Here is a 24766-nt window from a genome sequence, read left to right as displayed (position 1 = left end):
TTTACTGTAGTAGAGACAATACTTCATTTCTCTGCTTCTCACCTGCTTCTGTCTATTTATTTGTGTATAAGATGTCAAAGGAAAATGAAAAGTAACACCTCGAAATACCACCCTGAAAAAGAAAATGCCAACAAATTCTTTTCTGCACCTGAAGCTTTTAATTCTTTAATCCACTATGGAATGTTGCTTAATTACATATTTTATTATGCATAACTGAAAATTATGTACTTTAGTTTCAACAATGATATGAAAGCACGTATTGTTTATAAATAAAGAGAGGCTGGGTTGTCTCTTTTTTTATATTACAAATATTTGTGGAATTCTCACAGGTTCTCCTTCTAAAATTGGCTTTTTGAAAATTCTCAGAGAGTTCAGAGAGAAACTTCATTTCAGTATTTTCTTGAGAAATCAGAAAATTCATTACTTTGCAAAAAGTAAAATGTCAGAATATCATTATAGGCAAAAACCACTGAACAGTTTGAATATTTTCATAAAAGTTTCATCTTAATTTTAGTGAGTTTCACAAAGTACTCATTAATGGGAAAATGTTACAATTTTGAACTGGGGATGAATCATCAGCGGTTCATTACATTATTCTACCTTTTTTTTTTTTTTTGGTATATATGAACATTCCTATAACAAAGTGTATTTTTTTTTTAGAAGAAAAGGTTTTGTGTATATGGCTCCTACACCAGGACAGCAGAATCTGGGGGTTAACGTTTCATACACTTAATTTCAATTACTCTGTGACAGACTTTTTCATGTTAGCAGAATACACACTACATTAGATTTTTGAAAATTTTGAATGGTAATGAATGTTTTTACATCTTCTGCAGTTGAAAAAGGTTTTATTAAGAAGTAGCCATAGGAATGCAAGGGTAGAGGGCTTGGGTTTTGAAACCTATGAGACCCCCCCCTAAACAGCTGAACAAATCAGTTAGCCTGTTTGAGTTGCCCCTCCCTGCTCTTTGAAGGGGGAGTTTCAGAGCCTGCCTTCAGTGCCTCAGAGCGAAACGGAGATAGGTTTGGGGCAGTACCTTCTATAACAAAACATTCTACCAATGATGTTGCTATTTTCCTTTAAAGCATGTCTGAGTGTGCTGCGATTCAGGGGGCCTCAGAAGGTTAAGAAGCCATTGAGAGAGATTGGGTAAAATTTGGAAGTTAAAATGGGAAACAAAAGTGGAGTAGGTGAAACCTGTCCCCACATTAAGATGCTGTTGGACAGGTTCGTGCTCTGAACAAATGCTCACTTTGCATCACTCTGCCGCACACTCAATGAATTAACGGGCATTAAATATTTGAAAGTTCCCAACATCCTCCTTTAACACATACTGTTTGTTTTTTTGTGAGTGGAATATCAGAGCAGCACATGGGGCATCATATCTTTGGGGGGGGGTGTAAAGATGTGATTAGATTCTGTCACTGTAATGAAAAGTACTTAAATACCACAAAAAGCAAATAATAACAATAAACAAATTCAACTAATAGTACAGAAATAATGTTCAGTATTTAATTTAGAGCAAAATAGGTCACCTTAGAGTTTTTCTGTTTCCTTGGCGAGGCAAAAAGTACAAGGTACTGTTTTACTGCATCTCCTCATCAAACATTATCATACAGAACGGGGCCCAAGTCTCATGCTTTTGACCACAACAGGAATATTAACAGCTGAAAATAGTTGACAGAAGGGGACTTCGTACACAACCCTGGTATAAGGCAAGAAGCCATAATGGAACTTTTTGCAATTATTTTGATAAGTTTGGAAATGCATGATTCAGATAAGTAGGGTAATATAAGAAAGGTTTAAAAATGTTGCTCGTTTTTTAAACATTAATTCCAATCTATTTTTATTTAACATTTGGTATTGTTAAACAGGTAATAGTATTCTGGACATACACCTTCCACCACATTTCTATAATAGGGGTACTTTATATTTTATAAAAAATGTGCATGTTAATAGATTGTAATTTAACCTTTGTCAAAAGACATGCAAGTATTTAGTATTTACATTAAAAGGATTGCCTCCTAAGAAACACTGAATCCATAATATGCCCCCTTTAAAAGTAAAAAATATTTATTTGTAAGATAAACTATAGCATCAGTATCTTCTGATATTTTAAATGTGATTCATATTTTGGGACCTTCCTTGGTTTCTACACTATCATGCAGATTTTTGGCTTCCTTCAGCCAGGTAGTCCTATTTTTATTGGCTATATAATAGGGTATACACATTTTAATTGCTCTTTTGAAAATATCACCAGGCAGTTCAGAATACCTCATTTATTGATAATATCGTGACAATCAAGGACCTTAATATCAGCTGATGATAACAATAGGGAATAGGGCAGAATTTAATAATGGAATGTATGGGATTGTCATTTTTACTCAATGCTGAACCATCTGAAAATGTTTTCTACTCAAGCTATATATTTTAGATAAGCACAGTTAGATATAGATATCACTACTTGGAAAAAAGAAAGACACTTCTTTTAAGCTCAGAATTCCTTAGGACTAAATGTTAATCAATACACAGTTTATACATAATATGTACAGACTTTTTAACCAAGTGCCACACAACTAGGGCACACATATTAGTTACCTTGGTTTTCAAAGGTTAGGTGTCAGCTCTGCATATTACGTGCCAAGGAGATACTGTCAACATTATTTTTTGCATAACGTGCAAGTATTATATGGCCACAGAGTGTAATACAAATTAGTGGCAAAGTGCTGAGGGAAAGGAATCCATGACAGATTCAGATGCACGAGGTTGAATATTACCCGTAAACTACCTGACTCTGCTAAGGTCTTAACAGCACAAAGCTCTATATCACGCCCAGCTTTGAAAAGTTTCTGAAATACTTGGACACCATGAAGCTCGTTCAAGGAGTTTTACTGTAGCCACTGGCAGTAAGAGGACTGGTATGGACGATAAATGACATTGGGGGAGCAATGTGGAAGATCACCCAAAGAAATCATTTCCAAATTGTGTCGTCTTCCCTGAAAACGATTTTGCTCACTCCATCATGACCATCACTGTTTTTTGATATGTGCTTTTATTAATTTATTTTTGGCTTAAAATATTGTACTAGGAAGATTATGCTGCTTAAAAGGTCTAAGGAAGAGTATTATTAGTATTGTATTGATTTCTTACACACAGTCGTCAAAATTCATTCAAAATGTTATTTCGAAAGAAATTAGCTTATTGGGAATGGCAAAATCGTATTTGCAACCCAATTTTTCCTTCTAAAAAAATTTTTCCTTTCTAAAAAAATTAAAATTTCTGGCACCTTATATTCTGCTGGGCTGGATTAAAAAAATAATAAAAAATTAAAGACTACTCCTTGCTCTAGCTTTTCCCTCTAAACCCAGAGAAAAAAAAAAGAGGAGGAAAGAATTTCTTTAAAAACTTCATGGCATATTACTTTCTATTTCTTCTTCTTCTTTTTTTAACTACATGAAATCTAGTTTCTATTTTATTAGTTCAAATTTCTTTTCCTCAAATGGTTTTCTGAACTCTAAGTGAGCAAGAATGTTTAAAAGTTGTCTTCTCATTTAATAAAAAGAATTGAAAACTTTTTCAATACAATTTTAAGTTACAGCAAACCAGCTGCCTTCAAAGCAGTTCAGCTGTGCTTCAAAAGTAAATAGTACTTTTACAGCTGAATTGGGAGTCTTCAATGATGCCATTTTAGTTTCTTAAGTAAAAGTTCAACATTAAAGCAGCCCAGTTGCCTACCAATGAGCTCATCAGTGCCTGGAAAAATGTTAGGCATGAAGAGATTGGACAATTTCAGAACCAACTATCAAGGAACCCACACACCCCTTTTAACATCTATGAAATCTTAAAAAGATGCATCCAAAGAGAAAATGAATACAAAATGATAGTCAAAAAATCGAAACCCTGGCTTCAATCTTTTCCATGACCACCAGTATACCTCATTTTAGATCGTGGAGTGTATGGAGTTTGATGTTGCAAGAATTTTGAAGATGGTGTTTAAAGTCCGCGTGTGTTATTCTTATTTTCTTCATTCAGTTCTTATAGTTATGACATACACAACCAAATGAGCTCAGAGTTCTTAACTTATATTCCATTTATAACTTAAAAAAATACATTGCTTACTAAGAGGTTTTTATACAGAAGGTCCATTTTTTACCTACTTATGTTACTGATAAAGGCCTTTAAAATATCTATACATTAGCTTAAAAAAAGTGTTACCATAATTAAATATTGTGAAATAAATGCAGATGGATTCATTCTAAGCACATAACTCCTAGACAGTGTATTTACGTTTTTCTTGGCGAGTCTTCTGACCATCCTTCTATCTCTGTTTATTAGGCAAAATGTTAACCCCAAACAGGTTATGGTCTTCGTTGTTAAACTTAAAAAATGAGCATGTGTTTGTGATTTAAATTTACAGTGTTTTGAGTGATTTTTCAATCTTTTTTTTAAATCAGTAAAATATCATCAAGAAAATATTAACATGCACCTAACTGAGAGGGCCATCTTTGACCTTTAAAGTTACTTCACATAAGCAGACAACCCTACCATGTCATACCATACAAACAATTTTAATTGTGTAGTTACAGTCAATAACCACTCCTAATCAGAACATTTCTGCATAAAGAAAATTGTGATACACTTATAAAAACAGCCAGCTGTAACAAAATAGCTGGTGTTTTCATAGCCATAAACTCATAAAAAAGAAATACACCTTTATACAGAAATTTTATACAGATGTAGCTTTAAAATTGATTGTAAACCAAAGGAAGACACATTGCAAACATCAATTATTTTCACATTAATTGCATAATTTTCTAAGGTGATCTATTAGTTTTATTTACCTAAGCTTATTTGCATGATAGTAAAAATTGCATACAACAATAAGAGTGAAGCTTATAGTATGAATTGCTTGGATAACATAGAGCACTTTTTATAGGCAACTGTGTAAAGCACATTTTCTCTATTTAAAACTTTTAAGACACTTTGTTTTACTGCCCATCAAAATACATTTATAAATAGAAAAGAATCAGTATGGTAACAAGAGAAGCAATATTACATTTAACGGAAACTTCCAAAAAATTAATTACAACATGATGCTGCAGGATCTACAAATAAATAATGAGGACTAAATTGTGTTTCACATTTTCTTTTCATTTTTTAAAAAATCATGTAACAATGAGAATGAAAAAAATTACAGTGAACTTTTATTTCGAAAATAAAAACAAATTTGAATTACGGCAGTGCCATATAATACAAGGCATTTGTTGGCATATGTCATCTTTAAACTGCATTCCACAGTCTATAGTTCTTTTGTAACATACAATAGAGTAACAAACTCTTTTTTTTTCTTTTTTTAAAATAAGGGGCGAGTTTCCAAAGATCAGTGTGGAGTGTTACAGAAATAATTAAAGGAAGGAAATAATAATCACAGAAGTTATAATGCTTGTTTGAGGCTCCAGAATAATAATTTTTCCAAAAAAAAAAAAAAAATCACCGGTATCATGCTTACGGGGTGCACACCTTGATGTGTCCCGTGAACACAAATTTTAATTTTTAACACCAAACAATCCTCGATGCTTCACCTGGGGCTGCCAAGCAGTTTGTAAAACAGAGTAAAACATTTAGTGCAGTCTGCATTATCCTTTCTCCACTTTCCTGTTTGTGCAAGTTTCTGAAGATTCATTGGCCAAACCATGAACAGCAAAGGTTTTCTGAGAGAATACAAGGTGGACTTCTCATTTCGTTTGTAAATACCAGTGGCACGGATGAATGAAAATAATACTTTGATCTCAGTCTTTCAAGTCAGTGTTAATGTCCGTGTTGCCTTCCACTGACAGCTCTTCTTCTAGCTTCACCGAGAAAAGGGTGTTAGCATTTTTGTCTTGGACACTCTCTTCCAGATCCTTAAGCAACTCCTCTTCCTTGTATTCGGCCACATCCACCTCCAAGCCGGAGTTGTCCTTCAGTTTGCCGTGGTGCTTCAGATAATACCGCTGGTTCTGAAAGAACTTGATGATGGTGTACTTGGGCAGGTCAAGCTGCGCGGACAGAGTCTGGATGGCCTCTTCGTCCGGGTACAGGCCTACGTCTTGGATGAAACTCTGGAGGATGCCCAGGGCTTCCACGGAAATTTTCGTTCGCGGCCGGGTCTTCTGCCGGTTCTCCTCCTCGGCCTCGGCGGGAGAGGCCACGGTGGGCTGCCGCGGGGGGAGCCGGGGCCCGGCGGGCTGCTGCGCCTGCGCCTGGGGGGGCGGCGGCGCCGGCTGCTGCTGCGCCTGCGCGGGCGGCTGCTGCTGTAAAGAAACAAGCGGACAGTCAGAGCTCTGTCTTCCCTTCCGGGCGGCGGCGGACAAAGCCGAAGCCGGCTGGAAGGAGGAAACTGGGGGCTGGGGATCCCACCTGTAGTTTCTCCCACCTGGAGCTCCTCCGAGGGGGACAAAGATGCAGGAGCAAAAGGGAGGCCAGCCCGATGGCCCTCAGCAACAGGGAAAGAAGGCAAAATGATAAGAACCAGGAAGGGGAGGCTTGACTAGGGTTTTGGGGGGCTACTGGGCTTCCTCATCAGGGGTCAGTGGAGCCTCCCTGCCCTTCATTTTCAGTCTGGCTCACGGAAGTGAAAGCTCAGCGCGCCGAAAATGTGAGCCGTGAACTTCATCAGAAGGATACGCATCAGAAGGCGAAGACAGCAAAGCAAATTATGATGTAAATAATTAACAAAGATTTAACATGAAGATTGAGGAGTAAGGATTTCAAAGGCATTTTAGAAGGGAGTGCTACAGAGCCGTGGGGGGAAGAAACCTGTGTTTTGCCCCATTTCATCCATGGCTAAAGCATGGAGCAAGAATAGAAAGTCTTATTTAAATTCCAAATAAAATGGATAAATGCCTGCTGTTCTTCCGCATTATCCCTTCAGACTCCAAAGGATTTCTGAGATTCTCACGTTTGTGAATTTCCTACCAGTCAGTTCGGATTTAATACACACACAATTTCTTACCAAATTGCACTAGGCTGACACTGCAAGTTTTTTCTTACTGAAAAATAAAAGTTTGATCCACTGTACAACGGCTAGCAAATTGTTTTGTCTATAGTAAACTCATGTGATTAGGATTTAAATTTAGTGTATACAGACACTTTTTCATAATTAGTGTCTGTATATGTGCTGTAATTTCCATACACAATTATACATAACAAATGTGTGACACATGCACATACTGTATACTCTATAACCATAATTCTCATCATCAAAGCAAATCAACCTGTAAGCGGCAAAATATTAGCGCGTTTTTACTGTGCCTAAGCATTTCTTTTTATCCCCCTAAGAAACAATTTTATTAAAAACAATTTACATCTTCAAACAAGTACTATTTTTATTACTATACATATACCTTTCTCTTTTTTTGTTTTTGCTAAACAGTAAGTTTTTCAGGCTTTCATGATTATTTTGGTGCTTGATATCCTAAGGGATTCTCTTTTCCAATTTATCTTTAATACATACTCAAGGATTTTTTTTTTCCTAGTGGATGGATAACCCTATTATTGTTTTTAGCTACATATATATTCCCCACTCACCCCCACAGCAATACCAAAAAAATAATGCAGGTGATTCAAAAAAGACAGTAGAATTTTAGGACTCTGGAAGGCAGTGGCATTTTCTCTTAAAGGGAAAAGCTAAAAACATCCCCTTAGATTTAACAGGAAAAGGTTCTATAGTTCAGCTCATTCAACACGCTTCCTTAGAAATCAAGGCCACAGGGCACCACAAACTACCTGATCCCAGAGCTTTCCAATCTAGATTCATAGGGGAGCTCCCTCAGTGGATGAATGCAGGTAAGTCCCATGACATGACCAGCTAAGCACACGGCTGAAATCTGCTGGCACAGTGGTCTTTGGCCACCACCATGGTTAGTACATTCTCTGCCAAATCTGAAAATCCTGACCAAGGGAGCAGGTCTCTACACCACCCCCTCTCTTGCTGGCATAGGTAACTTGTGCCCGCTCACCTGGGGAGCAGCACCGAGCCATGGTGCAGGGGTCAGCAGGCCCGGTAAGAAAACGCCTCTAGACTCTCCTTTCCCAAGGGTGGTGGGAGAGGGGCTCTAAAGGAAAGACAAACAGACATGACTCACCCCTAACCTGTGTTCTGTGAGGTTGTAGGGAGACAGCTACAAGGTGAAGGAAGGGCTGAGGAGTCAGAAACAAGATTTCAATTAGGTTTCCCTCCCCTCCTCTCTTTGGACAGTATCCAAGGAAGAAAGTTGAGATTGTACAAACCTCCTCTACAGAAACAGCAGTTAATTCCCTTCCAAAAGGGCAGTATTGATAGTCATTAAAAACATTTGAGCTCTCACACAAAAAAACACAACCCAATTCTAACAAAGACGCACTTGCCAAACCAGTAGGGCAAAAAAGGGGGATCCTGCTACTTAGTGGGTGGGGAGATGAGGAAAGAGGAACACAATACACATGCTGAAAAAAGTGTGCTAATTTTCCTTTTATTCCCCTGAGCAAGATGGCAGTGTATCGTTATCTCTTGCTAAAGCCTATGTTTAGACTGGCGGGAAGAAGAGAAACGCTAATTTCCCGGCTAAGTTTAAAGCTCTATTTACTTAGTGCTATATTGAATTGGCCAAGGTAAACGAACCTGAATCTGCTCCGCTGGAACATGGATAATGTGGGGCGGCCTGTCGCCATGGTGATGTACCGCATTGCTCTCCTGTTCATAAATGGCATCACGTTCTGGCTGAGGAAGACTGAGGAACCTTCGGATCATGGAGAGGTTCTCCCACAGAGTCCTGTTTTCTGGAGAAGGATCTTCTTTCCAGCGTAACAGCTCACACAACCACCCCTTAGAGACAAGGGCATAATAGGTCAGTTTGTGCCTGTGGGGGTTGATACTTTCCAGTAAGGGCTAAAAAGAAAAGACCCTGTGAAGTTAACTTTTTTCATAAGCTCAAAAACACTGCAATCTGCTTTAAAAAAAAAAAATGTTTTTTAACCTGATAAGAGAAAATAGCTGAGGCTATCAAGGAGGCAGGCTCTGTTTCCAATAAATGGTCAGATTTGCCTTGTAAAGGAGTCATGTTTTTTAAGATTCCGAGGGCAAGACACATTTACCACGGACTTTGCAATACATGAAATAGGAGAAAAGCAAAGCTGAACGTGCTTCTCATCTTGCCCAGCCTTCTTGTCTGATGAGCAGCCATCTGAGTTCCTGAAGGTATTTAAGAGCTAAGATAGATTTTTAAAATAATTTTTTTTCCTAAAAGGATTCCCAAAGTTTATGATTTTTATATTCAGAAGGAAACTATTTGTAAATTGTGTGTGTGTGTGACACAGAGAAAGGACACGTGCTATAGAGTGAGCAAGAATGTTGTCCACTGTAAAGCATAATCATCAGAATGGGTGTTAGAAGACTTCTCCAAGAAACAACTTTCCAGAAAGACATCTCAGAGCCTGTTTTTTCTGCCCACTGTAGTGTGCAACATATGATTCACCAGAGAAGAATTTTAATAGATTTCCTGAACTGAGAGAGAAGGAAACATGCAATGAATGCCAAAACCTGCACCTCTCTGATGACTCCCCTAAGGCCCTATTTTTGGTCCTCAGATTATCCAGAACTGAGTGGTCCAAAAGACTACATCACCTAGCAAAACCTCTAATCCTCATCCCTAACATTCTTCATCTCAGCTGCATGATGGACACTAGGCAATGGGGCGGAGAGTCAGAGGGACTGTCCCACCCAGACCCCCTTCACCGAGTAAGGCAATCACCTCCAGCTGCGTGCTGCCTGCTGAAAGCTCACAGCCATCCTCTTCTCTGGAGCTGTGTTTGGAGTCACCTCACTTGGAGATGACTGGACAGTTACTCCACATCCTCGTTGACTCCCTCATACCCTGGGGTGGCCAGTGATAGGCTTACCCAGGGGTACGATGTCCCTGCCCTCTATCTCCCAAGGGACACTTTGGAGATAGTGTCCCTTTTCCTTAATCCTTCAATTTACTCTCCGGAGATGGCCCTCCCGCTTCTTCTTGCTCCCTCCCCCCATCAATACGACTGCCTGAGACCATAATCTTACTGGACCCTATCCTCTCTCACTTCTTCCAGGTCCTTCACCAAATCATAGACACCTGATTCCCTGTCTTAGTCTCTGCTTTAGAGACTTGACCTAAGATGAAGGGATTCCTTGGAAATTCCAAGTAAATTACTGGATGAGAGTAGAATGAGCACAGTTTCTTTATTATCTGATTTTTAGAACTAGCCAAGGAGAGAGAGAGAGAGTAAGAGAGAGAGAGAGTGTGTGTGTGTGTGTGTGTGTGTGTGTGTTGTGACTGTTATCGGGGGTGAGACCAGAGAATGGTATGACTTTTCTTCTCTTCTTCCCAAACTGAGCCATTGGAGAAAATTCTCCTTCCCCTTCCAACTGCAATATACAGTGAAAAGAAATAAGGCCCATTCTTCCTCAAAGGGCTGATTTGAGAGAATTTAAAAGAAAAGCTGGAGAGCTGATAACATCAACTTCCCAAGGCCCACATATTAACCAACCAAGGGTGAGTGACTGTTGCTAAACCTCATGAGATCTACTAATTTTTCTGAGACATTTGTTTCTCTACTCCGCAGGTCTTGTAATTAAACAAACACGTACAAGGGGTCGGTCATGCAATCATGCACCCATTCAATGCCACTGAATGCGTAATTCAAGGCTAAGAGAGCAAGCAGTAAACTGAAGATTTACCTGAGAGAATATTAGTTAAAAAAAATAATAATTGTGATTAGAATGTCACTGAATATGCTTCTTTTCTAACCACAGCAACTCTGTGTTTATTTCCAGAAAAATATGATGATGTGTCCTATTTTAGCTCTATTTATATAAGTATAATATTAACTCTCAAACTGTATTTGAGTATTTGAAGTATTTAGGACCACTTGCATATGGTGCCCTGGAGATGTTTATTTAGCTCTTATTGGCAAATATTTGCTATCTGGATTGAGCCATGAAAACATTTTATATTTTCCTATATCTCAGCTATTTCTTTACACTTTACATCTAAGTTCTGATGCTGTGCAGGTTGTAGATCCACACTTTCCTGCAGGCTTGAATATTAACTGTGGTGAAGATGACGCTCCTCTCCTTTGTCTCCGTTCTTCACCGACAGCAAGTTGAGAGGCCCCCATGCCTGAACAGAGCAAATTGCTACAATTCTATTTACCTTTCAAGATGTTAGAAGGTTCATAAAAAACAACAGAAAAGTTATTCTGGGGAGGGTAGTTTTTTTTGTTCTTAGCTGGTATTGTACACTCTTGCAGTAAGTGCTAAACATAGAATATCTAAGATTTTTTTTTTTTAAGAAATAAACGTTTGTAACTATAAATTGCTAAAAGTTAAATTAAGAACAATTCACATAAGAAATGCTTCTTGGAGAGAGCTGAAAAACTCCAATAATTTTTCCAATCCTTTAGAACTTCTTAAAGTAACAGATCAGTTAGCACTCGGATATATGTGAAAAAACATGTGGATCACAGATGTTCTTTGGAAAAGAAAATCATTAGTTCTTTTAAAATGGCTAATAATGATAGCTAATTCCTAAACAATCACACTCACGCTGGTTTAACAAATATTTCAGAAAAGGAGCCCTGACTCATTCAACAAATATTTTGCTCATATTGTCACTTCTGTGTATCTATACTTATGAGATGGATCCGTATTTTTATTAATTGCCCATGACTAACATAACATTTCCAGTAGTTTGCTATTAACCTCTGCCCTTAAATAATACTTCTAATTCCTTATCTAAAAATAATTTGATGAATTATAAGTTTGAAGCATGTCTCTGCTAGCCTTTCAAGAGACATGATGATTTTAAGAGACTGAAATCAGATGCTTCTTAGAAAAATATTTAACGGTGCAGCTGGGAACTGTTAGTTCTACAAGGGTATTCCAAAAGGAAAAAAAAAAAGAAAAAAAAACTAAACTAAAAGCAGGGAGTGCTTTTCTTGATGTGTGTATCTCTTAAAAAATAATGGAAAACAGACATTTTGACACGCTAGTTCTTTGTCAGTAGAGGCACTGGCTCATTCCCAATTTATGCTGGCAAAAATAAGATTAATTCATTCTAATACTATTTAAATACCTTGGAATATTCTGACTGCCTCAAATCCTATCAATTGAGACTCTATTAATGATGACAGTAATCTGATCTATGTTTTGCCCAAAGTGACTAAAAAAGCCAAAAGCTTTCTAATTCCTCAATATCTTTTACTAGGTCACTTTTCCATAAGTGATACTGTTAGAGCAAATAAACTTGGTAAGACAATGAACATGTCAGAATATTGTAATATCTGACAAATAATGATGATTCCCCTAAGTACTGTATTAGTTTTTAAATGACAAATGTATAGATTTACTTGGTAGAGGAGAGACAAGAAATGAAATGCAGTACTTTGCTGCAAAATGTGAACATAATTACATTTTTAAGAGTGGTCTCTGGGACTTGAAATATTGTAAGACCATGGGCAGGAGTAGTGAGCTACTCTCCAAATTAAATTAGATCACGACTATTCCGTACAGTAGAAAAGACAGGAGAGTAACAGCCTTAAAATAATGAGACGGATCCATTCTCAAAAACTAAAATGGTACAAGGAACAACCTAAACTTTAAATGTAGTAAATTTGCCAAGCAACATTACACTGCATATAAAGAGGGCAAAATATAAACAGTAGCCACATGTAAATAAATTAGTAAAACTTTCAGGATGTTACTACTTTTCAAACTGACGAAGTTTAATTTGACACCTTCTGTTCTAAACCCTTTGTTTCTATTCAAAATCACGCCTTGAGCTGTTGCTATCAATCACAGCGCTCCCCCTATTACTTAAAAAAAACTGGCATGAACCCTGAATAAGCTGAAAATGCCATGCAGATGAATTCTGAGATAATATGTTCAAACCTGTTATATACAACACAAATCCTGTAAAGTTATGTATTGTAAACCTACATTTATTGAGAACTAAAAGTCTTAAATCCATCTGCCACAAAGGAAATACTGTTATGTACTTTATAGTAACCAAGAACCATCTGCAAATGTCTTGCTACCGTAAGCAAGAAAATGGTGCAGAAGATGCATAAACCTAAGACTGCATGAAATAAATAACATTCGTTTGACTGGTTTTGGTGAGGGATCTATTAAAAAAAAAAAAAAAAGTAAGATGGGGGGGGGAAGGAAAGAGAAAATGCAGAATGACTGCCAAACCAGTACTGAAAAAAAGCAAAACAAACTCAATGACAACACAATGGCAATTTATTATGGTCCATGAAACACATGACTGTATGCTCATTTTAAAGGAAAAATTAGCAGTTCTAAACTCAATATTCTAATGATGTGCTTTACTGACAGAATCTTGTTGTACCACATTTAAATAAAAATCCTGGCACCTTCATCTCTCAGCTGCTAATTTCCAACCAAACTCAATCCCTGATTTCGACTCCACTCTTTTTAGAACAATTAATTCAAGTCAATTCAGTTGGAACATTGTAACGGAGAAGGGGTACGCAATGATTTTAATTGAGTCAGAGAAGTAACCTTCTTTCTTGAATGAATCTATTGTACCTCTACAGACTCACACACGTCAAAAAGAGAACCTTTCCAAGGGCCTGTTCTGTGACAAAGGTGGGAGCATGTAACACAACTAGTTTTCCAGGAGAAAAGAGGCTTCAGCGTTCTCTGAGAAAAAAAAAAAAAACACAACTCATTTCCTACAATATACAGGTATGTATCTGTTACTGTTAGGTACATATACATTTTAAATCCAAGAGCTATAAAAATGAAAGAAAGAAAAAAAATGACAATTCTTGCTGCAATGAAGAAGGAAAGATACATTTTAAGAAACGGAAGGATAATTTGAATTCTAAAAAGCAAAACATTTTACAGTCTGTATTTATTCCCCCTCACCCTCATCTTTAGGTGTTATTTGCAGGAGTATTTTGTTCCAGTCTCTGGGGCATATAGTATAATAATAATATATGATATTAAAAGAAATCAATCTAAATAGGGACGTATTTGATACAAACATTTTAGTGGAAAGCATGAATTACATTTTAGCAAGTAGTAGGAACAAGGATTAAGTACATAATCCATTAAATAGTACTTCCAACACAAAAAATTCAGTATTGTAGACTAAACTACACCAGGCATTTTGAATGAGTACATTTTCAACAAAAAACTAACTATAAAGCTAGCAATTTATCATTCAGCAAATAATTTTCTACTTTTAAAAGAATCTGTAAGTGTTACTTATGCTAATGAAGACAGTTTTTAATCTGCCCACAAACATGCTAATAGAGGGCAATTTTTTTTTTATTTACAAAGCTGTCGGCACTCAAGGGTAATTTCATATCAATGTTCTATAAGCTGGGGGGAAAATGGGTTCTAATTGTCAGAGTTGCTGAATCTTTCACCTTTAGCATGAAGGTTTAAAGCTATCACAAAGACGCAAAGTGACTAATGACATTTTAAGCTACCCCTTTAACATCCCAGAAGTGTTCCATTTTCACGCTTTTTATGTTTTTAACACTCGCTGCCTCAAATGCAGTCTTAACACACAGTACTTTTCTAGGGGCCTCGAATGCAGAGACACACAAGGCCTCACGGAGGGAACAACCCCGGCTTCCAGGTCTGAGGCCTGGCGGCTTCCTGCACCAACTTCGACCCTCTTTTTCAAGAACAATCATCACACTTGAAACAGTGAGAAACAGAACAGCGGCAAAGCAATATTGAAAGCATTTTTAAATTATTTACTAGGTTAAGAGGGTGAAATGATACTTTAAATACATCAAATTTCATTGTCTAGGCCATTTTTTGGTGGCAGAGTGGTATTGATCTTTCCAAATGCTTAAAATTAACTATTTTCCAGAAGGTCATTATTTGATTAAAGGCATTAAAGTTGAGGGCAAGAAGCGATGCACTTTTTCTTCTTCCCCATTCAAATCATCATATAATTTAATAAAAAACCATCCCATCATGTCCTGTAATAAAAACGCTTATCTTAAGATACTGTTCTTTACCTAACATATTAACCTTTAAATGTTATGAAGTTCTTCAGAAGAAAAACCTTTGCTAAAGCAGATTATTCTATAACATAATGAGAGGCCCCCACCATTAACATTAATAAAGATACATGTTCTCTTCTATGGAATTAGTAGGAAATACATTAATCTTTCTCCCCAGTTTAATAACATCTACTTTGTGTACAATGAAGAGAATCTCAGCAGGCACCATGAGTAAGTTTTCCTGCTAAGTTAACAATGGTCTTATTCAAGAAAACATGGGAAGTGAGTGTGAACAGAAATATACCAATCAATTTTCATGCTAAAAGTGGCACATTAAGTCTGCTTTATTTAAAGATGGGTTTTAGAAAGAAACACTTAGGGTCGTGAGTTCAAGTCCCATGTTGGGTGCAGAGCCTACTTAAAAAAGAAACAAATTTAAATGGGATACTTGTGTGTGTATGTATTCCCCAAATATGTTTATTTTCAAAGTATGGTTTCTGATATTTGTGTTTGCCGAAAAGAAAAAAAAACCAATCATGATATTTAAAAATGATTATGATTCTTACATTTCTTTCCAGGTTATATAAGGAACTTATTATCTTTGCAAAAAATCTGTGGGTTTCCATATTGTGGAAATAGGACAGACAATGACTACCCATAAATTTCTCATGAGTCCATTTTTGCTATTTTGTTTTTAAGAGGTTAAATGCATCTAGCAGAATTTCCTGGAGGTTTCTTTCTTTTCTTTCTTTCTTTCTTTTTTTTTTTTCTGGAGGTTTATGTTCATATAATCTGAGGAAAAACTCCCATTAAAATTTAGTGAATTTTGAATAATCAGAATCATTGGTAAATAATTTTTTTAAAGATTTCATTTATTTATTTGACAGAAAGAGACACATCTAGTAGGGAACACAAGCAGGGGCAGTGGGAGAGGGAGAAGCAGGCTTCCCGCTGAGAAGGGAGCCCGATGTGGGACTTAATCCCAGGACCCTAGGATCAGGACCTGAGCAGAAGGCAGATGCTTAATGACTGAGCCACTCAGGTGCCCTAGTAAATAATTTCTATTATGCAATTTTGCTTAAAATTGAAGCAAGTAAAAGAATGAAAGTGGCTTTTATGTACTTCTCTTTTCTACCTTCTCAAAGCCACTGGCTTTACAGCACACATAAATATAGTGTTCCTATTTATTTATAAATAAAGTGTTCCTTTTGCTACAGATTGTTTGATCCATATTAAGATTATCAGATGACAATCTGGCCAGAGTGATAAAAAGTTCTCACTTAAAAAAAAAAGGTTGTTGAGAAGGAGATCTTACAGTTTAAAGAATATTTTCAGGAGGGAGAATCTGAGCAGGGAGAAAGAAGGAATGAAGAGAAAAGCATGAAACTGTAGATAATATATTAAAGTAGCAAGAAAATAATCTTGTAGTTTGAAACAGAATTTTTCCAAAGAAAGGCTGCCTTTTCCTTTAAAGATATTAGATTTGGAAAATATCTAACCTAAATGTTTAATTTTTCTTATACTTCATAAACTAACCTGCTTCCAAGATAGTTTCTTCAAAGCTTAAATGAAACAAACAAAAATCTGGCTTATATGCCTGATGCTTGAATATGGGCTTGGAAAAAGAATTTTTTGTTTTTCCCCTCAACTAAGATATATTTTTGACATATAAGTTTCAGTGATATGATTTGGCTCCTGTTTAACATTTATACACATTTTATAACATTATATACATAACATTTATAACATTTATACACATTTTACAAGATATTTAATAATATCTTTTTTTTTTTTTTTAAGATTTATCCATTTCTTTAGAGAGAGAGAGAAAGCACATGTGCATGAGCAGTACGGTAGGGGCAGAGGGAGAGAGAGAATCTCAATCAGTCTCCAGCTGAGCACAGAGCCTGATGGAAGACTCAATCCCACAACCCTGAGATTATGACCGAAGCCAAAACTAAGAGTTGGATACTTAACCGACAGAGCCACCCAGGCACCCCAGTATCTTACTTAAGTTTTTATTCCCTTCTCGTTCTCCATAGTTAGTGTCATTAAAAAGCAGAAAACTGAAGGGAGGAAAAAACCAGAAAACTCAGTACTCCCAAGGTTCATCAGTTTTAGCCTTGTTTCTATCATAAAGAATCATTGGCCCCTTTCCACCTGATCACCCATGCCTTGTTAGTCTGGGACCCTTCTTCCTTGAATTATGCTCTTAGACACCACACATTCTTTTTAATTACTTCCAATGGACAATTATTTCAATTTCTGACAAGGAAGCTTTTAAGTAATCATTCCTTTTCTTAACTCAGGGGAAAAAGTACACCAATGTTGGTGGAGAATGAGAATAAGTGCTACCACACAGAGTTGTGATGCCTACAAGAAGCAAATAAATATGATGTCTAATTTAGCCTATGGACCTTCCTGACAGATAAATTACAAGTGCAACTAAGTTTTCTGGAACCTTCCTAGCCATCTCTGAGATGCCCTTGGAAAAGACAGGCTGGGATGAAAATCACTGGCCTGGTGTTCTGCTTTCAAATTGCCAAAGTTATCTTACTGCCCAAAATGACCTTCAAAGACTTCCCATTTTAGAGAAAATGCTCACAAGTCCCTAGAAGAAACACTCCCCAGAGCTGCCTTGACGGCTGCTCCCAATCACATTCAAGTCCTAATTCATTGGAGTATTTATTACGTGTTACCCAGCATTTCCCCACACTCTATTCTTCATTCTTCGTACTAACAGGAAAGCCCTTTCTCCTTTTTCCTGCCCATCCAAATACGAACTCTCCTTCAAGTCATGCTCTAGCACCTCAGGATACTGATAAAGGGTTATATCCCCTATAGGCATTTATGTATGTAAACTTGAGCAAAATACCGTTTTGAGTCTCAGATCCTCCTCTACAAAGAAGAGACAATAATAGTAGTAATCTTGCAGGACTGTGGCTGGTTCAAATGAAATAGAAAACATTCAGCCCCATGCCTGGTCCCTGAATAACGACAAAAAGGTCTGATGACTTAACTGAAAGTACTTGCCTAAAATTGCTCACAGTATACTTGGGAAGCATTCAAAAATAACACCAGTGCAACGGAGTGCGTGATAAAGGTCAATGATGGACGAACATCAAGTGGGATCCAAGTGGTGAGAAGAAGAGATGGGCTGAGTAGTCAAGGAAGTCTTTACTGATAAAAAGTGATACTGGCATGGCCTTGAAAAGTGGGCAATATTTAAAATGAGGTGGATAATGAAAAAAAGAGGGAGATGAATTAGTGGTGTGCCAGGAAAAACAAGTAGACCAGTTGCTTTTTGAAATATGTCCCCCATTCTCTTATTATAGCTCTTTACCTTACTGGACTTTCCTGAGAATACTTAATTCCTGCGACCTCATCTCCTGAATGTACTGTACTTCCAAGACCAACTTGTTAAGAAAGCCTGGGTTTTAATTTGAATTCTTATTCTACTACTTACTATAGCCCAGGTCAAGTTACTGAAATTCTCTAGACCTTAATTTTCTCCTCTATAAAATGGGGATGACTTTACTACGGTTCATAGGGTGTGTGAGAATTAAATGAGACAATTCATGCAAGGGGATTGGCACACAGTAACAGCATGATGAATGTCATCACTATTTTTATTATTGTTTTCATTATCATGAAGATAATCCAAAGGAATTTGACTATCTAGGGAATTAATGAAAACAAGTCAGTTATCATATCCTAACCTGAACCCACCATCTTCCTCCTACAAACTAGGTTCTCCTCTGATGTAGTTTAACTCAATTAATAGCATCACCACCCACCCAGTCACCTGAGCTGAAAGGCTGTTATTTGAAGTATAAATTGGTATAATCTTACTGAAAGGCAATGGTGGAAATGTTTGAATGTAGAAATGTCTAGTAATCACCTTTAAAACACAAAAGCTTTTTTTGATCCAGTAATTCTACTTTTGAGAACTGATCCTAAATAAATGATAAAGATGTATACAAATACTTAACTCTAATAATGTTCATGTTAGCATTAATTGTGATAGCAAAAGGAGATTCTAACTTAAATATATCTCAATAGGGAATTAAAAGGTATGTACAGCATCTAAATACATGTAAGACATATATATGTACAGACATATATGTATGTATACGTACATACTCATGTGTATAAAGAACATATATCGGGCTATCTTTAGTTAATTGGGATTATGGGTATTTCTTATGTTCTTTATGCTTGCATTTTTTTTGTTTCTTCTATAATAGCTATATGTTTTTAATTAAAAAAAATAGCAAATAGCTTCAATTAAAACTGATTTTTCGGGGCACCTGGGTGGCTCAGCCGTTAAGGGTCTGCCTTTGGCTCAGGTCATGATGCCAGGGTCCTGGGATCGAGCCCCACATTGGGCTCCCTGCTCCGCGGGAAGCCTGCTTCTCCCTCTCCCACTTTCCCTGCTTGTGTTCCCTCTTGTGCTGTGTCTCTTTCTGTCAAATAAATGAATAAAATCTTTTAAAAATATATAAAAAAAAAATAAAAACCTGATTTTTCTTGTCTCTTTGCTTTATAAGAGAACAACCATGAATTCCTGCCCATTCTACTCCTTCAGAAGGTTTCTTGAATTGGTTCCTTATTTTCCATTCCTACTGCTCTGCTTCAGGCCCTCAGCATTTCTTCTATGAACTAACGGTGATGGGTTTACTAATCTAGGATACCACCATCTTCGCTGAAATACATTTATCATAAACACAGGACCACACAAACCTCCCTTTGAATGGCGTCCTCTTCACTTTCCTTCACCCAAAGGGCCAGACAGGCCCTGAGGCTCACACTTCAATGAGTAAGTGCAAAAATGAAACAGAAGATTCCCTGTAACACTGAAGTGGCAATAAGTTCTGGGAGAGAGAAAGGTATAAGGCCGCACAATCTGGACTCCTTAATTAGGGAGAAGAAGCTGTATACGTCTCTGTTATTCCCGAGGATATCAAGTATTGTAGCAAAGTCCAACAATTTGCATTTATGATGATGTTGCATTTCAAAAAGTAAGATTCAAACTGAGCTCAGCTTACTAGGTTTAAGGAGGTGGAGAAGAACTATTAAAGTCTTCTGTCAAAAGCAAACACATCTGATTATTTAAAGAAGCTTAATGGGAAACTTCATGTCTCTCAAACCCCTCAATCCAAATAAATATGCGCTTATACGGCAATGTTATGAAGCCAATCTCTTACGTGTTGCCTCCTAAAGTCACTATTAAAATTTTACAGTATTTTTCTATTCAAAATTATGAAGATCATGAAAAAAATGTTGCTAAATCTCCACATATGCCATGTGCAAAGGAAAAAAAAAAACAATTTGAACTTATGACATGAATCATTTTTAGGTGACAATTTACCTGATACAGTGGTCTGTTTGCTTACAGAAATAACTTACACAGTTATTTTAATAAATATTTCTGTCAATGTATTTTTAGCTGATTTATATGAAACTTTTCAACACTAGCAGATATCTTCTAGAATGAGCTATACGTCCCATCGTGCATATTTAGGGGCTGAGAATTAAAAATTTAAATCTTCCCTCTATGATATACTAGGAAAGCTAACAAAGAATTTTTAAAACCAGGGGAAGGCAAATTGGGATTGTAAAAGTTATGGGACTCCTATCCTAAGAGGAACAATTAAGCGGGCAGGGTCATTATGAGCTCCCGAACTGCTTATGATTTTGCTGATAAAGTAACACCCATTTTGTGGCCAAAACCCACATCATTTTAACCATTATGCAAACCTACTAATCAGAGGTTGGCCTAATTGAGGGACTCAAATCTTGTGATTCACAAGGACACTTCAAAAAAAGAAAGCATAAATATTTCTAGAAGCATCATGTGGATCCCAGTGACAATGGCTGGGTTATAATTTTACCAATCAAGGGGGACAAAAGAGGCTCGGCTCTCGGCACAGGCCACGTCAGTCACTCCTCATGACTACTGATCCTGTTTTATACCTGGGGAAGGCAGGCTCCGAGAGGGCCCCGGGGGAAGAGGACAGGAGTCTGACCCTACTCTCGCCTTCTGAGCACAGAGCCAACCCCCAGCCCCCACAAATTCCCACCCGGACTCCCTTCGGAATGAGCTGAGTTTTGTGAGGGAAAATTTGAGACCAGATGAAATGTGCTTCTGCATCATTTCATCCTTCTACAAATAGTTATTAAGTGCCATCTCTGTGCCACATACTATGCAGGCTAAGAGGAAATGTGGGGACAGATATAACAGGGAGTCATTTCCAACAGCAACTGCAGTCCGGTGAGGGAAGAACAGCTTACACTTCAGATGGAGCTGATATTACAGGTGAGGTTCTCCTGACACAAAGTCTCGAGCCTAAGGGCAAAGGCTCCTCTGTCACAAAGTGCTGCACTGCATGTGGCATGAGAATGTTGGAGAAAAGGCTGCCGATAAGGTTTCTGGTTTTGCTGTTGTTTTAAATGTCACTGCAAGGACTCTAACCCCTGCTTACATGCTCTGAAGTGAAGGGCATTTGAAAAAGAAGCATACTATAAGGTAATAAATAACAAGCATTTCCCTGGTAAATTCAAGAATTGTTCAGCTAATGTACTAGAAAAAATATGTAGATCCCCCCCTCACATATAATTTATCTAATGATTGATCTCATTTCTTTTGTGCCATCGACCCTTCTGGCAAGCTGGTAAAAGCCCACAGATGATGCCTTTCTAGAACAATGTTTTTATATGCCTGAAATAAAATACATAAGATGATGAAGAAAACCAATTATGCTGAAATACCGTTATCAAAACTTTGTGATATAGTAATATAAATCCCTCTTTATTAACACACTAAATAACGAGCTCTAACAACAGATCTGATAACTACTGTAATTTTATAGTGATGAGCAAAGATAATATTTTGAGATATCTGCAATAACTTAATGTGATGTGAAAATATTTGTGATTTTTACTGGTGACAAATTTATACCTATTGTTAATACTACTATGTTCTAGTGCCCATACTGGTAATTGAATAATATGTCAAAATTCAGTAACATGTTAATGAAAATAAAGATTTCTTTTTCTATCCAAGCTCATGGACCTCTTGGGGGAAGGTGGGCCACAGGTTAAGAACTCCCACCACCCCACATGCATGTGTGTGTATATATACACACATATAATTCAAATATTTTTCTAGAACTGTCTTATATAAGCTCCAAGTAGTTTAGAAAACTTTGGTATTTATGGTCATGGAACAGATATCCTGGGGTTTTTTTGGTTTGGTTGGTTTTTTGATTTTGGGTTTTTTTTTTTTTTGGCCACTAAAGGACCATGCCTGTTAGACAAGGATTGGAGGAAAATAGTCACTAGTACAATGGTTCACAGATGGTGTCCTGAGACCAGGTTTCCATCACGGAATCTCAACAGTGCCATGGCTGATGAGAATACACACCCTTACCCAATCTCAAGTCGACCAAAATGGGGGAAGACTTTTTTTTCAAGGATTTTATTTATTTATTTGACAGACCGAGATCACAAGCAGGCAGAGAGGCAGGCAGAGAGAGAGAGAGGAAAGTAGGCTCCCTGCCAAGCAGAGAGCCCAATGTGGGGCTCAATCCCAGGACCAGATCAGGATCAGATCATGATCTGAGCCAAAACCCACTGAGCCACCCAGGAGCCCCTTGGGGGAAGACTTTGATTCGATTTATTTATTTCAGTGCTGGAGGAGATTTTATTCATAAGATAATAGTTTGACAGCCTCAGCATTTTTGAGTAACAATTGTACTAGTACATATAGACATCCTGTTCTTCCCTGGTACTATTACAAACTCAGAAAATGGGTTTACAACCGTGAATAAAGCAACCATATTCTAATTTAGTTAATTTCATACCATCCAAGTAACGGTAAAGGTAGACAAGATTAGCAGATTATCCTTTAAGAAATTCTATCTGTCCGAAGAGGAACACTAAAAAGGCTTTCCAAAGACACCTGGGTTTCCCAAACAGTAGGGGAAAAGGTAGCAGAACAGACAGAGAATGGCAGCAGGGAGAGAAATAGAACAGTGACCTGGGCATGCCATGGGGTGTGCAGAACTATGCAAAGGTTAGGAAACCAGAGGTAAACAAATAATGGTACTGGTTCTCAGCACCACTTTTCGAAGAACGAATGGCTTTAAAGTACTTGCTTTTAAGATTTGAGGACAGGGCAGAAGGAGTCTAGACAAGTAGAGGGTTAAAGAAAGACAAAAAGTGAATTGGAAAGATGGTTCGGGGGGCAGGCATAGGTAGAAAATAACTCCCACACAGCCATCTCCCCACCATATATTATATGTAGTACAATGTTGAATTTATCCAGAAATATAATGCAACTTTCTGTCTAGAAATTAAGCTTGATGGATAAGGCTTTAGTCCTTATGGTTATCCAGGGTCCAAGTTATTTAGTCTCTTTAATCAAAATACTAAAATAAAATCATTACCCATTAGGCTATTACCCTTCCCCCCAATCTCCAAACACACAAGCAAAAATTAATTGCAAGCCAGGAAGAAAGAAGGCAATTTAGACAGTAACAGCTTGGCATGGACTGAACTGGATTTCCTAATAGCATTTGTCTGTTTGTGAATGTATATTTTATTTACAGCCTTCACTTCCTTGACCTTATTGAAAGTAATTTATTTTTAGCTAATCTGCATTTCATTTAAACCACCAAATACTCCATCAATGAACCAGCCAAGCACCCATAACAACTAGCACTCGTGTTGGTACCATTAGTAAATGGGTATAAACAGTTAAAGGAGACATTTGGGAATGGGCAGTCCTCGGCAGCTATTAAATGCTACAGGTACCAATTTATGAACTTGTAAATATGGGCTTCAAGATATTCCTTCAACTGGGCTGTCATTCCCTGCCCTGTTTTTCTTATTTCACTAACCTCTTCCAAACCTGGGATTTCTCATGCGCCGAGAGTATTTCTTTCCTCTTTAATGCGTTACCCTTCCCAGGACTTATACCAGTCCAAAAATAGTGAAATGTTAAAGGCAGAATTTCAGGTATCAGTTAAAAAAACAAGCAAGCCAGAAAAAAACATGTTTCTCCAGCAACCCTTCAAAACAGTCACACTGTTTTGTGGCAAACACGGCCCTGCTGCGTGTTAAGCCAAGCCCATTCCCCAACTGAACGGAGCTCCTCTCATCTCTATACTGTACTGGTTCTGCTAGGTCCTTGATAATGAGAGAGGTCATCCAGGTGTGTAATCACCAGCCTCAGACGGGTTAAAACAACCTTCAGCCCATTTCACACTACGTAACATAAGTTCATACACTGGCTCCCAAGCAATCCATTCTCCCCACTATATACCACCTATGAAGGCTTTTTGGCTACAGACCCCAAAATAGCACTTTGTCCAAACTCCCCAAACTAAGCCCTTTCATCATTCAAAACTTTTCCTCCCCTGTGACTCATTTTCAGACTAACACACCTGTCGGCAGTCCCTTCAAAATAGCATCCTTTTTCACACTTGCGCACCTGTCTCAGCAAAAAACTCACAGAACCTGGAACTGAAAGAGACATCAGACATAATCTGACCCAACCTATTCTACCTTCCTGACAGAGAGGTTCCGGGCCTGAGAGGTTAAATGACTTGCCTGGGGCCACATGGTATGATAGCAGGGGAACCTGGGATCACCACTCCTTACAATCCTCAATGCTTCCCCTGAGAGATGAAGTTTATGTCCAAGTTGTTATATAAACCA

At 37.6% G+C, this 24766-nt stretch overlaps 1 protein-coding gene across 7 annotated transcripts in view; it reads right to left on the bottom strand.

Annotated features, from left to right (window-relative positions):
• Positions 1-1816: 1816 nt before the first annotated feature.
• The window catches only part of SATB1 (SATB homeobox 1), a 102527-nt gene continuing 79577 nt past the window's right edge, over positions 1817-24766 (bottom strand). For 4 of the 7 annotated variants that reach the window (XM_032332068.1, XM_032332071.1, XM_032332075.1 and 1 more), the window contains exons 10-11: positions 8643-8846; positions 1817-6294 (exon numbers count right to left, since the gene is read on the bottom strand). In XM_032332068.1, the coding sequence (XP_032187959.1) occupies positions 5791-6294; positions 8643-8846 (708 nt within the window). In that variant the 3' untranslated portion in view covers positions 1817-5790. The other 3 variants (XM_032332102.1, XM_032332085.1, XM_032332095.1) reach the window with 3 other exon arrangements.

The sequence above is a fragment of the Mustela erminea genome, chromosome 1 (assembly GCF_009829155.1).
Source record: "Mustela erminea isolate mMusErm1 chromosome 1, mMusErm1.Pri, whole genome shotgun sequence".
Lineage (NCBI taxonomy): Eukaryota > Metazoa > Chordata > Mammalia > Carnivora > Mustelidae > Mustela > Mustela erminea.
The sequence above is the reverse complement of the archived record's forward strand: the minus strand, read 5'-3'. Positions and strand labels throughout refer to the sequence as shown.